The sequence below is a fragment of the Sebastes fasciatus genome, chromosome 22 (genome assembly GCF_043250625.1).
Source record: "Sebastes fasciatus isolate fSebFas1 chromosome 22, fSebFas1.pri, whole genome shotgun sequence".
In the NCBI taxonomy this organism is placed as follows: domain Eukaryota; kingdom Metazoa; phylum Chordata; class Actinopteri; order Perciformes; family Sebastidae; genus Sebastes; species Sebastes fasciatus.
Window position 1 is genome coordinate 4963020 of NC_133816.1, and position 15003 is coordinate 4978022.

A 15003-nucleotide genomic window follows, 5' to 3' on the forward strand; every position below is an offset into this window, starting at 1 on the left:
CATACTGTATCATTATTGTACCGTTATTCTCGATATCAGCGAAATACTATGCAGTTCAATCAGAAAAAGCCGAGCGCTGACACACTCAGATGGGGGCCGTGGGTGTTTTATACATGTGCGTGCATGAAAGCAGTCGCACGCGTGGGCAGGCCTTGCATAAACATCACATACTGCATAAACATGGTCGAGGCACTTGATTGAATGCAGCCATGGACGCCCGGAGGGAAAAAAGGCAGAGCGGGGGAGAAGGTCAGCTCCCCTGTCGTCCCCTCCTTCAAAACTCGATTCCCTTTAAAGGAACAGACACACCCGACAACCTCCCCCGTGCAAAACAAACACAAGCTGTGGGTACGAGCAGGTCAAGAAAGCCCACGCTCTTTTTTTTTTTGTATATCGCATTAGACATGCAGATAAGGGTGACAGGAGCAACACTTTGCCGCTGCCCCATTATCAGAACACGCTTTACAACAATTATATGCAAAGTTGTGTCTCATCCAGCAGGAGGGCACTGCCTTTGAGGTGACCAGCTGTGGTTAACACTGCATGACATCCACTAGATGTCTCTGCTGCTCTGGAGGTGGTTCGCAGGTTTAGCTGAGGCCAAGCCTGCTGCCACGGTAACACAGATATTGCGAGGCGACGCCCGCTCATTAATTATTCATAAGGGAGTGCCTTGACTCGGTTTCCCCGGTAACGAGGCCTGTTAAATCTGTGTTGAGATGAGGGGGAGATTCCCACCGTCCTGCCCTGACGCTTAATGCTGACTGCAGATCTGTCTCTCCGAGGCCTCTCGTATCAAGTTCCACTGGATTAGTATTCCAGGCCAAACCGTTTTAGACCTTCTCGGTCCATTACAGTCAGTGCTCTACTTCCATTTGATGTCAGACACGTGGACGGTGGGGCTGAATGTAGATCATGTACAGTCGAACAATGCATGAATAGTTTCTAATTCATTTTCAGTTAATAAATCAATGAGACCATTTACAGTAGCACAGAAAACTGCAGCTCCCATGTAGAGTTGGGACTAATGACTAGCTGACAACAGGTAGTTTTTTGATTGGAAATCATTTTGGTTTGAAAGTAAAAAATCTTAACTAAAAGGTCCACTTATTAGCTTTTGCTTTCAATTGCAACCCAATGTCTTCCTCAGTAGATGGAGGAAGCTTTTGATTTCAAAATACTTTGTTTGAAAATAAAGGTATCTCAAATGTTGTTTTTGATTTCAAAATCATGATGTTTGAAAAAAACTAACATCTGAACTCAAGGTCCACTTAATATCTTTTTCTTGAGCTTTCAACCACATGTTATGTTCTTCTTCAGTGGATGAAGGAAGCTTTTAATTTGAAAATATTTTAGTTTGAAAACAAAGATATCTTAAAGGTTGTTTTGATTTCAAGATTATGATGGTTTGAAAAAACAAAAACATCTAAACTCAATGTAAACTTAGTATCTTTTTCTTGAGCTTTCAACCACATCTCATGGTCTTCTTCAGTGAACGAAGGAAGCTTTAAATTTCTAAATATTTTAGTTTAAAAATAAAGATATCTTTAAAGTTGTTTTTGATTTCAAAATGATGATGGTTTAAATTTTTTTTTTTTAACTCAAAGTCCACTTACTATCTTTTTCTGGAACTTTCAACAGCATCTCATGGTCTTCTTTAGTGGACGAAGGAAGCTTTTAATCTGAAAATATTTTGGTTTTAAAACAAAGATTTCTTGAAGTGGACAGAGTTGTCATGGATATAGCTCAATATAAAGTAAGTTAGTTAAGTTTTTGTACTCAAATATATGATGATAATGGGAACAATGGCTCTAACCAATAAGCACACCTGGAATCAGAATTGATCAAATCTCAACAATACCCATACCTGGGTATAAATTATAATATACTGTAATGAGTTTTAGATCCCACTTGGTATCGAACAAAAAGAGGTTGTCCTTCATAACATTATGTTTTTCATTTTTCTTGTTTGATGCAGCATGTTTACAGGAAACTGAAGGGAAGCCCAGTAATGACCAGAATGATAACAGATGGGTGGGCATCTGAAGCCAGGGATACTCTTCTCGCTGGCACTCATTACGCGGGGGGAAAAATGAATTCCCTGCTGCGCTGGCGTCATCGCTGCCCTAGCTTCCATCCTGCTATTTATTCCAGTGGTCGGGGCCAGGAGCCAATCATACCACTCCACTTCCTTTCTCTTTAAATCACCCATCTCTGCTACCTACCAATCAGCACATGACCGCAGGCAGGAAACGGTGTAAAATGCGAACGCTGTCCAGTTTGACCGGTGAGTGAACCAGAGTGATGCCCTCGCCTCCTTCTCTTGGCGACAGCACATTCCTGTTTTGTTTTTTTCAAATTCAAGTTTCCACTCCATCACTCCATTCCTGTTTCCACCTCATCGTCTAACCGAGAGGAACGAGACATTTATTTGGTTATATAAGGTCTAACAGGTGTGAGATGGATCTAACCCAATCAATCCTTCACTGTCTCGGGGCCGAGAAAAAAAAATTAAAATAAGCATCAACAGCGTTGGCAACATCCCTGTCGTTTACCTTTCATTCTATCCAAGCGCCATAACCATTAGAATTCAGTTGTTGGCTTTCGGGACCAGTCAATAATGATGCAGCAGAAAACATTCCATTAATACAAAACCGCAAGCAATCTCCGAAGTGTGCAACTGCCAACTACACCCCCCCCCCTCCCTCCTCTCCCTCTCTCCACTGCAGTCACTTCAGGACACAAAGCTCAAACAGTGAAAACTGCTAAATCACTGCTGCTGTGTTTTCATTTAACGCAGCTCCCCTGCCAGCTCGGGGGTGCAGTGTGCAGGGGTCAGAGCTGCGATGGGCAGCCGGTCAGCGCCTGACGCTTACTGCAAAGCCAACAGTTTGACTTGAGTGAAGAAGGAGGGATGGGGAGGGATTGGGGATGGCATTTATAGAATCACATCCTGAGCATCATTCATGTGTTCATGACTCAGCTGCAAGTCCAATTTACTTCTGCTGGTTTCTCCTCACTTGTTTGTGGTGCCTCATAGATATCCTCCGCCACCGCCGCTGCCTCCTCCTCTCTGACGAGAATGGCCTCATTGGTTAATCGGGCCGACTCCCGGCGCTATATCGATGGGACCTGCTGATGCCTCCTCCCTCCCCTTTCAAGATTTATGTGCCCGCTCGATTGGCCATCAATCACGGGACATGCTCAGTGGGCTCCCAGCGCCGGCAAGAAGCTAAGAGCAGACCAATTCATTACAGAGGCTTTGGTTCCACCAGTGAACCCCACCCACATGACTGATTAGAAGAGCATCAACAGGACTGATGGGGCTGTATTGGCTAGCTGTGCTTGTGTTCCATGGCATTGTGCAACTGCGGGGGGAAAATACATCAAGCAGATGATTGATAAAGTGAATTGGGAACCCGAGTAATTACATAACCACAACTTGTTGAAGTTTAAGGAGCTTTAACATGAAATCTCTGGCCAGACCTTTAGCTTGAGGGATGTTTATTTGCAAGGGAGTTGCTCCTTTTCTGGGCTTTGTCTTTTTAAGCCACTTCAGGACAATGTGTGATAAGTGTGTCTCATTTTAAAGCGGTGGATGATGAGAGAAATAAAGAACATGTAGTCCTGCCAGGTTAGATGTACACATCTGCGCTGCCTAAATGAGGTCTAAAAACAAACAGAGTAATCTTTCCGATAACCGCTCGTGCTCTGCGAGGCATTTTTATCAACTGAAGGTCAGCCTAAGAACAGACCGAATCATTTTTTGATTGTTCCATATTGAGCTCGAGAGGTTGCAAATGATTTGCCAGGCAATTGGGTGCCAAAACTAAAAAAAAAAAAAAAACATGCGCTTGACATCCCTTTGTTTGTTTGTATTTTGTTGTGTCGACTGTGAGCCCTCGGAAGATTAGTTGGCATGGAACAAATGGGGTCCTAATAATAAACAAGGATCCAGACAGGCAAACTGCCACAGTTTCTTGACTATCCTTACTGTGCAGGGAAGGAGGCACAGAGGCAGCTCACGGGGGAAAAAGAGTAAACAAATGCGACCTAATCTCCGATCAAAGAAACACACCTGCAAATGGGCCAAAAAAGGGAAAACAGAAAAGGACAACCCTCGCTCCCTTGTGTAATAACCTCCGACCGGCAGCACTGCAGCATAAAGCTCAGTTATGGCATTCCATCACGAGAGGAATTGCGGAACAGCGCGCACCATCACTCTTTCCTTCCCATTTCCATTTCCTGTGGTGTGCCCACCGCCGCCTCCATCCAAACATGCCCCCACAGCCAAAGTAATATACTGTCTGTTCTCCGGGGAAAAGTGCTGACTCACAGCACAAAGGCAAGCCTATCTTGCTGCGTGGGCACCGCAGCACAGCGTAGGGCGCCACCAGGTGCCAAGTCAACCGGCACCAGGCCATCTCATTGCTCACCAGCTTCGTCCCTGAATCGACCTGACCAAAATCACTGTTGCAGATATGTGTGTGATTGAACAAGTAATAATGTGACCAAAATGTTGTGTGCAATGGACATGGGGTGAAATGGTTATCCAACAGCTGCATATGCACTGTATAAGGGAAACTTAAAGGAACAGTGTGTAACATTTAGGGGAATCTATTGGCAGAATTGGAATATAATATTAATCATTTTCTTTAGTGTTTAATCACCTGAAAATACGAATCGTTGTTTTTGTTTGCTTGGAATGAGCCGTTTATATCTACATACAGAGAGCCGGCCGCCATGTTTCTACAGTAGAAACAGAGAGGGCCATTCGCATTTTTGCGTCGGCCACCGTAGTTCTCCTACGCGCTTGGCACACGAGAGAAGTTTCAGTTGGTTGCAATCTGCAACCTCACCACTAGATGCTGCCAGATCCTACACACTGCACCTTTAAGCCTCCTGAAGACCTTGTTAACACCATATTGGATTAAATATAAACTGGTGAAAATGTATAACATTATTATTATTATCTTTTCTTGGGATGGAAATAAAAGAATGTATTTATTTATTTCCTATAGGGGCAATAAACCACTGTAAATAAATCACTGTGAATGTGCCAGCATTAGCATAAAGGCAAATTTTCAACTGTTGTCGCTTGGCGTGGTATTAAATTTGCCAAGACTTCAACGGCCTTTTAAAGCAATATTTTTTTTTATAATGACACTAAAACAAAGGTCTATCGTAATGTAAAAAAAATTATTAGTACTACCAGTCCCACTCAGAATCAATACTCCAGCCTAAAGCCCTGTGTAGCTTTCAGTCACTTTCAGCTTATTTTTTGGTTTGCCGGTCCTCAAACTCTCATAATCCCACAAATATAAAATCCTGGTTAACAATTAAAAAAGAAAATAAACTCCCACAACCTAATTGTATGCTGCTTTCCCAGTTTAACATGGCTTAATGAAGAGCTTAAATAAACAAGTGAAGTCAAAAACTAGCAAAACAAAGACCCAGACATGTTCCTCAGGAGTAAGTGGACTAAACCAGAAACAAAACAGGTGGGCTTTTCTTTTTTGCAACACATATTTTGACTCGTCATTGCAGGAACAGCATATGCGTCAGTGTTCTATTGAAGTTACAGTATTAATTAGTTTCTGCTAAGATGTCAAAATGACATGAACAAAGCATTTAGGAATATCCCCATGCTACTATTAAATGCACAGCTCAACAGCGATTCTCCAACCTGGAACCACCTGTCGGTAACTGTGATGCGTCCCCCTGAGGCAACTCATGAATATGACACTGTGGTATTCATGTTCTGAGCCGCTGAAGATTGATCATGATAGATTCCTTTCTCCTTACCTTTGTTGTTGTAGACATCTAGGTAGTTGGGTGCAGAGAAGATGGTGATAAGGGATGGGAAGCCAGTGGTCTGACTCTTTCTGTACATGCGGTATCTGGTAAAACGTCCAAAAAGGAGAGGTAAGCTTTAGTAAACATTTTTACAACATTGTACTCATTGGCGTTCAAGCCCTCGGGATATGATTAGTGGCGACAGTTTTCACGGCCTCTTGTTTTCACTGTGGCTGTTTGTCTTGTAAGCTGATGCATCAGCAAGGGGGGCAACTCGGCGTATAGCCTCAGGAGAGTAAATCCCTGTGTCGCAGGTTAAACATGCCCTTAAGTAGTCATCGCACTGAACCAACTCAGCATGCAAACCCACCTACTCTGATCTCCCGGCGAACGCCTGCGCTGTGTTTGGATATTTGGAATCAAGCTTTAGGTAAACAAAGCACTAACTCAGATGATTTGTTTGCTGCACCACACCTCGCAGCAACTATTTACAGAGATTTTAAAAAAAAGAAAACACGGATGAACCTCAACAACATTATTAGATGTGTGGTCTTTAGGTGGCTTGGGGAGGCAACCTCATCTGAGACGTGGCGAGGCGTCCCATGTGACTGCGCTGTGGGAGTGCTATGGTAAACAACTGTGTGCTGTGCATCCCACCGCCTTCACCTCGCTCGGAGGGAGATCAGCTCGACACATCCACCCACCTGCCCATTTTTTAAAACTTTTCAAAGAGGCTTTCAAGTGCCTTTGTTAGGCGAACTAATCGCTCCGGATGAATAATAGACGAGCTTGCCGGTCGTAAAACACTGTATGCGTCCGAATGTGAAGTAAACAACATTATAAAAACTTCACAATCACATTTTTTTATTTTTTCGACTGCATGAATCATACTTGTCACATCACATATGGCCAACTAAGTCCTCATGCTGGTATTGATATTCATTTCTTGGATTAACGCGACTTCTCTCACAAGTTCAGACCGCACCGAACCGGCTCTCCAGACAGGCTTGAGCAAAACCCCCCCCAGAGCACCGGGGTGGCTTTTCATTTAATACCCCCGGTCTGACTCACTCTGCTGTGTGACAGTGCGATGGGAGAAGACGAAATGCCAACAACACTCACCCAGCATCCTGCGCTTCATGGGCCCGGATGATAGATAATAAGTTATTGTGTTGTAGAAAGTCACAGACTGCAGGGTAGCTGTCGAATAAAGAGACAAACATTTGGTTTACTCATACAGGAAGAAAAAAAACCCCAGTAAGATCAAGAAGAACGATCAATAGAAATAACTAAATAAGTCATGGGTATTATTGATTGTGCTTCAGAGAAAGAGTGGATATACAACACTGAGTTCAGGCTAAATTAGTCCTAAAAACCAACTGTGGCTCATAAAGAGGTGTACTACCTTGACGGGTTGGCTGTAAGTGAAGGCTTTCATCTCAATTTTGACTGAAATTTTAAAAAGGCCCTTTAAAGCTGCAGTAAGTAACTTTGAGCAAATATGATAAAAAGTTGTTTTTTTATAAAACTAGTAGTGCATGAGACAGATAATCTGTGAAATAGACCTTTTTAAAGCCGACTTCATGATAACGTCACGGTGTGAGCTGGAGGCAAAACAAAGGAAAGACTGGAGGCTAACGCTAGCAGTGGGCTAAAGTTACACATCGAAAATGTCATCTTGCTGTGTTGTTGGGTGCCAGAATTGAGATATTGCATACATTTGAGATGACAAACTGTGATTCGAGGCTCTAGCGAGCTACAATATCGGCAAAGCGTTTCAGAGATGGAGAGAAAATGTTGCTGATAGTTTAGCAGATTAGATAGTGCAGATTTTTTTGCACAGATTATGTCTCGTGTACTACTGTCAGGATATAGTGACAGTTTTACAAAAATAACTTTTTTATCATATTTGCTCAAAGTTACCGACTGCAGGTATAATGTCTAAATAATAACCCATAATATGCTTAACATTTAAACAAGCTTTCATACTGTAAGAGGAGTAGGTGTGATCCCTCTCAAATGGTGGATTTTTATTTCAGAATGAAACACAAAACAATGTCAAGTATGACACATGATTCATAGCAGACCGTTTTCTTTCGAGAAAAAAGGCGAACGCTGGGGAGTGTTAAAGCGTGTTTTAGGCTCACGCTGATCTATTCAGTCTGTGAGCAAAGAGACCCAAAAACCTCGCTGCCAACTATCAGACTACAGTATGGTTTCAGAGTTTTTCCATGCTACAACCTTTCACTCCTCAGCACCGGCTTCCACTGGAAATTTCCTTTACTCACAATGAGAAAGGCAGAAGACGGCATTTCTTAAGTAAAATCATCTGAAAATACGTCGCTATTAAAACGGCATTAGCACACAATACTTTTCTTCTTCTAACAAACATGATTAAAAAACCCCCAGTGGACGCCGGGATTTGTGAATCGTGGGATGCTGCTGTGTAATGAACAAAGTGAGTGACAGCTCACGATGAATGAGTGACACCTTTGCATTGCATCTGAACCACTTAGTGAATGTGGGAGGACTTTTTTCCAACAATAATAGGGGGGCTTAATTAAAGCTGCTTTTGCAAGTTTTCATCTCGAGAATTATTTGAGCTCATTAACATAAAAGTCACTTCACAGCTTTTCAAGCAATAGGGGATGCAATTTTAGGGCATCTCCGTTGCAATGTGTGATGTCAAACTTGTGTCTTTCGATTAGTGGCAATCCTACCGCGAAAATACGGTACAATCCGAGTCCGCAAACAATCCCAAAATACCCACTTTGTGGTTCAATAAAGAAGTATATTGTGTTTGTTCAAAAAAACAGGTCATGATTTTGTATTAAGTTCTGTAATCCAAGCTCAACGCCCCCCCCCACCCACTGCAAAATCAGAGCACAACAATGAACAACACCCACACGCAGCAATCAGAACCAAACTATACATTTTGGCTTCCGACCTCATGGGAAAAGTTCCAAGAGATTTGCTGCTCTGCCCAGAAAATGCTGCACAACAAAGCCAGCTGTTTTTTTTTAAGACACGATTCTGTCTCTATAATCAACACAACGCTCTGCTGAGGTTTCATGATGACTGTGCTAAGATGCTGCAGAGTTTTGATTGACAGCGCACACTATTACGGCAGCTTTATTGCATCTCTTAATGCAAAGTCCTTTGGGGACAGGCTTGTAATAAAGTGTTATATAAGTAAATTAACTTTAATTTGCTTGTTTTTGTACACGTGCTCAGATAGCAATGCTTGGTGCAGAGGTCAATTATTCTAAATTTAAATAGTGTGAAAAGCCATTATGGGAGGCTTGAAATTGAAGGAGTTAGGGAAAGGTTCATTAACAATCATGTAGACATGAGAACACATGCATTCCTGACAATCACAACAAACATCTGCTGGGAGGGATGTGAGAAGGAGGGAGCGGTCGCCGAGAGGGAATTAAAAATGCAATGAGTTTTTTGGGGGGAGAATTAGAAATAAATGTTTTATTTCTCACTTGATTTCCTGCAGCAGATGCAGATACATGCCATATGGAGCCGCTCGCTAGACAAGATACGTTTTGGCCTAGTTTGTTTTTTTGTCAGTTTGCTTTCTGAGTTCTCCCATCTGTCCAACGACAGGGCACAGATGTTAATGAGCTTCTTGGACAACATGAGGAGTTGTGCAAGGAATGGCTTCATCGCGTGCATTTTTGCATGTTAAAATTAAAGCTTTTAATGTTGGTTAGATATCAATAGCTTGGATTAAAACTAGTGTGGAAAAAAAGAAGAAAAAGATGCGAGGAAAACCACTTTAGGCTGATTCATCTATGCCGCTGAGTGGAGGCTAAAATGAAAGGGACCGTATTCGAAACATGTGCAATTTCATGCCTGAATTGCGTTTGTAAAAGAGTTACGAGCGTGCCTACGGTGCTGGTGGGGGGATGTTATTGGTTGCTGCAAGACAGGAGCAACAAAGAGGCTGATGGTTTTTGGGGAGGGGGGTGTTGAGGAACGGCTCTCTCTCAGTCTGGCTTAAACTGTCTCATAAATCCTGGATGCCAGTGTGATGCCAATTAGCGAGCGTGCCCCGGGGCGGATGAAGTGAGGGACGCTGATGAAAACAAGACTGCGGAGGAATTTAGACCAAATGGCAGAATGCTGACCGGGATACTGGTACAACACAAATCAGCAGTTTGAGGTAAAAAAAGGCCACATACCTAACATTACATTTCATTTTTTTCGGTCTTTCTTTAGTGAACATTAGTGGGCAATTTGTGGATCTGCAGTAATAGCTCAAATAAAGATACAAAGACGATCAGGCCTCGCAAATTCACAACAACAGCAGCACTGGGAGTTCATTTCCAAGCGTGGACATTAAAATACTATTAAGTCAGAAGTTATGAAACACCTGTTATTAAAAAAAGAAAAAAAGAAAATGCAAATGAGGAGCCTCAGGATATTTCTGAGTACTTCTGCCGGCTTGCTCCGGGCACGTCGGGGCCAAGTAAGCATTGCTCAGGCCATAATGAGCGCGGGGAGCGCCGGACGCATTCAGAGACAGGACTGTGCCTCGTGGTAATGTGCCACTTCATTACGTTCTGTGACAGTGCGAGCTGCCTGCTCCGAGCGTTTCCTCTGTTTGTTCAGTTACTCAGCTCAAATGAAGGCAATGTGAGTTACATAAACACTGGCGACGGTCTGAGGAGGAGACTCTAACGCACGCCATGTTCTAACTGTTGGTCTCCCGCTCACTGCTGAGGGATTGCAGGGGTAAGAAAATGAAGCGATGAGAAATGGAAATTTGGCAGTAAGGGGTTCTTGATTTATCAACTCTTTTGACAAGATGGCTATTCTTTTTTTTCCATTTTTTGTTTTGAAACATTTGTTTATGATTACAGCCTCCATATCTGTCTTTATGTTCGAATATTCGGCCTCGGAAAAATGTTCATTGTATTGAAAATCTCTTTGGCAACGAGGTTTCCACAGATAGCACGTCCAAAACTAATCAGCAGATGATTTATTTTTCCTAAAAGTAGTCAGAACACCGAATTAAAATATAAGCTTTTTGAGATACGGTGACTAAGATTATGTTTTTAATTCCACAGCCCAATATAAAACAAAGTGTTGGCTTAATACATGACATATAGACTGAACAGTGCAGATGCTGGTAGTGAATAAAGCTGTTGTCTATCCGGCCGTTGGCTGGAATCCTTTATGCAATTTTCCAACGTGGTAAAATAAAATTACCAACACAGAAATGCTATAAATCCAACGCCACTAATTTCTTTAACGCATCTTGCAATTTATAGGTTGCAGTGGGCTCAGTTTTAAAGTGAAGTTAGAGTTAAGATACTGGTATCCTATGAAACTAGAAAAACCTAATGAATCCATTGGTACTAAACCATGTCATACTAGCTTGTCGTGAAAAACTGGCATGGCCATTTTCAAAGGGGTCCCTTGACCTCTGACCTCAAGACATGTGAATGAAAATGGGTTCTCTGGGTACCCACGAGTCTCCCCTTTACAGACATGCCCACTTTATGATAATCACATGCAGTTTGGGGCAAGTCATAGTCAAGTCAGCACACTGACACACTGACAGCTGTTGTTGCCTGTTGGGCTGCAGTTTGCCATGTTATGATTTGAGCATATTTTTTATGATAACTGCAGTACCTGTGAGGGTTTCTGGACAATATTTGTCATTTTTTTGTGTTGTTAATTGATTTCCAATAATAAATATATACATACATTTGCATAAAGTAGCATATTTCCCCACTCCCATGTTGATAAGAGTATTAAATACTTGACAAAGGTACATTTTGAACAGATAAAAAATGTGTCATCTTTTAATTAACTATGGACAATCATACGATTAATTGTGATATATAAATATTCGAACCGATTGACAGCCCTATATGAAACATCAGATTACACTCTAATTGTAAGAGGCGGACTACTCACCTGTAGAAGTAGGAACAGCCTCGCACTGTGTTGTGTGTGAAATGCTCTTGGCTCTTCTCGTTCCCAAAGTCCTCGAGGGGGTCGGACCACAGCAGGTCACACATCGGTCCGTACGCTGGGGGCTCTTTGAATCTGTCTAGCTGTGGAAGAAAAAGTTGGAACTCTTGTCAGCCTGGAAAAATTGCACGTGGAGTGTGCATGCATACTGCTGCAGAGCAAATACTTCTGCTGCTGCTGCCGTCATGCCATCATAATTAAATCGTGACTCCAACTAATGCGTTCACTGAAGTGATTTCAAATTCCATTCAGAATATACAGTACGGATGAGGTGTCAGACACGGCGCTCGTCTTTCGGTACCTAGAAGGCTTTTTTTTTGGAAAGACGTGAAAAAAAAAATAGTCGATGGCAGCCATTCTTTTTGGAGCGATGAACATAAATGACTTTGCTTTCAGACAAGGATAGCTCTATCTCGAACAAAAGCTTGTGGATTACCGGATGGGTAGCATGATGGACACTTCAATAGAGCAAATTCTATTATGCATGCCCTCTGATTGCAGCCACAAAATCCATTTGGAATTATTGAATTCTGACTCCTCAACGTTTTTTAAATCAGATCCGGTTGCTTACGTTCCCTCGCGTCCAAGTCCTGAGCAGTATTTGTCTGAGACACATCTGGGCGAATCACTTCATGCATCGCAACGAAGGTTGTTATTTTCACAGCACGTCATGCTAATACAGTTTTTCCCTCATTAACTTTGAATGAATGCAGAGAATACATGAGGCGGACAGGAAGTTTCAATTGTATTTTTAAAGCCATTAGCGACCACCTGCTGTTAAAACACACACACACACACACACAAACTGCAGCTTTATGAAATGATCGAGAAAAATGGTCTCGAATCAGACACATACTTTCCTGATGTCGTCAAGATTTGTGATTTCTGGAGACAGTCCTCCGTGTACACACAGGAACTGCTGGTTCATAAGTGCAGCCAGGGGAAGGCAGTCGAAGGCGTCCATACATGCGTCATACACCCTCTCTGAATACTTAATTCTACCTGTCATGGGGGGGAAACAGGGCAGGGGAAAGGTAAGCATGCCAAGTCAAACAACGCAGCTCTCATACATTGGGGCAGTGTGTTAGAGACTGGGACGGAAAAGGCTCTCCGAAGTGCCAAAAAACTTCCCAAACACACTTTTAAAAAACAGCACAATTTCACAGCTCTTTTGTGGTTTTTCCCCTCTTCTAGGTCTGAGTCCAACAGAAATACTTCTGACATGTGTAAATATCGAAAAGGGCAAAAAATCCTGACAGAATCCTGCACCGGGCTAGAGGGCGCTTTTAAGTGAGCGTTTGAGGTCGACGGCTGAACTGGACGCATAATAAACAGCTTTTTAGAAAAGAATAACTCAATTCTCCTTCCACTCTGTACAGAGACTCACAGACCAGACTCAATTTAGATCAAAGGTAAAGAAAAATGAAGTGCCAAAGCATTACTTACATTCCTGCTTAAATGTGAAATACTCTGTTAAATGTCTACATTCATGATTCCCACGCAGCAAAAACAGTGTTTTGGGGTAAAGGATCTTTAAGGCCCACAAGTACAGCACACACTGAAACAGAGAAAAAAAGGGGAACAGTTAGCTTGTCATCTTTAAAGAACACTAGAAACATCAAGTCAGACTTCGTCACCGAGTGGCAGAATACAAGCAGTTCGGCTCATAATGAAACATTCATGCGGCACATTTCGTGGCACAGTTCAGGCTCCCTGGAAGAGATGACAATCCTTCAGAGGACAGGCGCGGCACGCTCCATTATAATATGTTTTATTAATAAAAATATCAGGCGATGAGATGGCAGGAAATACAGATCTAAGTAAATTCCGAACCTGCAGTTTGCAGATTAAATGCATGCATTTTGCTTCATATTGAAAAAATCTCTCTCTCCATAACCTGAGATGCACCGTGGCATTTTGCTATCTGAGGCTGCATTTGAAGTTATTACAAAAAGCATATTACCACTCCAATAACTGCAGCCGGATTTGATCTACGCTCAAAAGAAAGCTATTAATAAACACGGCGCGTCGCGCTTGATTAGGCCCTCGTGAGGACAAAAACAAACACGGCGGACTTACTTCAATACTGAAATACCCTCTGTCAACGTAGTCCCCCAGGAAAAGGTAGCGCGTGGATGCTGGTGATCCTCCGACTTCAAACAGCTTCATCAGGTCAAAGAACTGCCCGTGGATGTCTCCGCACACTGGAATAAGACAGGAAGAGGGATAGAAGCGTATCAGGGTAACTGCTATTTTTACAGCTTATTATTATCTTATTTATTTCCATATTTCTCCATCAAAGGCAAAGAGCTGCGACAATGAATGATATCCCTGTAAACCTGGAATATACAGGACCACAGAGGACATAATTTACGTGCAGTATCCTGGAACAACCTACTTCAGTTGCTATTCATAACTATAGAGACAACATTCTAGTTTATTATATCATTTTAATCCGTTTATTTTATTAAACTATGTGAAAGTTATTTACATTAACTGATCATTTGTAACCCCAAAAGGCCTTGTTATAGATGGATCACTGTTCCTTGTTAGCTCTGCAGCCTACGCTTACTGCATTAAATTATGCAAAGAATAGAACCGAAGACAACATAAAAAACAATGCCGGTTTGTATCAAACAGGACATATAACAGGTGCTTTACCCAACACAATGTTCACTAAAATGATGCTTTTAATCTGAATCCATTCCATTCAAAGAAAACAGGAACATAACTGTGAATCACAGTCCGTACCAGGCGTTTAGCTTTGAGCATCAATGGCGGCAGGTACCTGTTAGAGTTTCAGTGTGGTTCGATGCCGTGAATCACATCACAAACAGGATGTGTTATGGCCGTCTTCCTACAAGCTCAACTACCACGCAGTGTCAATAGTAGTTGTCCAACATGGAAAGGGATCACAAGCTTCTGTGTGCCTTTTCCATGCCTCGCTTTTCCACCACATCCTCTTTCAGCCTCTTTAAAACCTTGAGGTGTTTCAACTGGCTCGTAATTTGAACACATCTAATCCGTGCCAAGTACACTAAAAAGCTCACTGCCTGAAACAACTGGAAAGCTTTCAGTTGTATCCATTTCTTAACGTGTATTAACTGTGGTTACAAATCTGGCTTGTCATAGCTATTATAAAGAGATAACTGCTAGGAACACTTCGTCCTAATATCACAGTCTGTTACTCCACTGATATTACCAGGAATCCCA

General features: G+C 42.3%; 1 protein-coding gene across 3 annotated transcripts in view; it reads right to left on the reverse strand.

Annotated features, from left to right (window-relative positions):
* The window catches only part of LOC141760213 (protein phosphatase 3 catalytic subunit alpha), an 80258-nt gene that overhangs the window by 18870 nt on the left and 46385 nt on the right, over positions 1-15003 (reverse strand). For all 3 annotated transcript variants that reach the window (XM_074622823.1, XM_074622822.1, XM_074622824.1), the window contains exons 3-8: positions 13870-13994; positions 13237-13348; positions 12647-12792; positions 11734-11873; positions 6919-6996; positions 5806-5900 (exon numbers count right to left, since the gene is read on the reverse strand). In XM_074622823.1, the coding sequence (XP_074478924.1) occupies positions 5806-5900; positions 6919-6996; positions 11734-11873; positions 12647-12792; positions 13237-13348; positions 13870-13994 (696 nt within the window). The remainder of the gene's footprint in view (positions 1-5805; positions 5901-6918; positions 6997-11733; positions 11874-12646; positions 12793-13236; positions 13349-13869; positions 13995-15003) is intronic.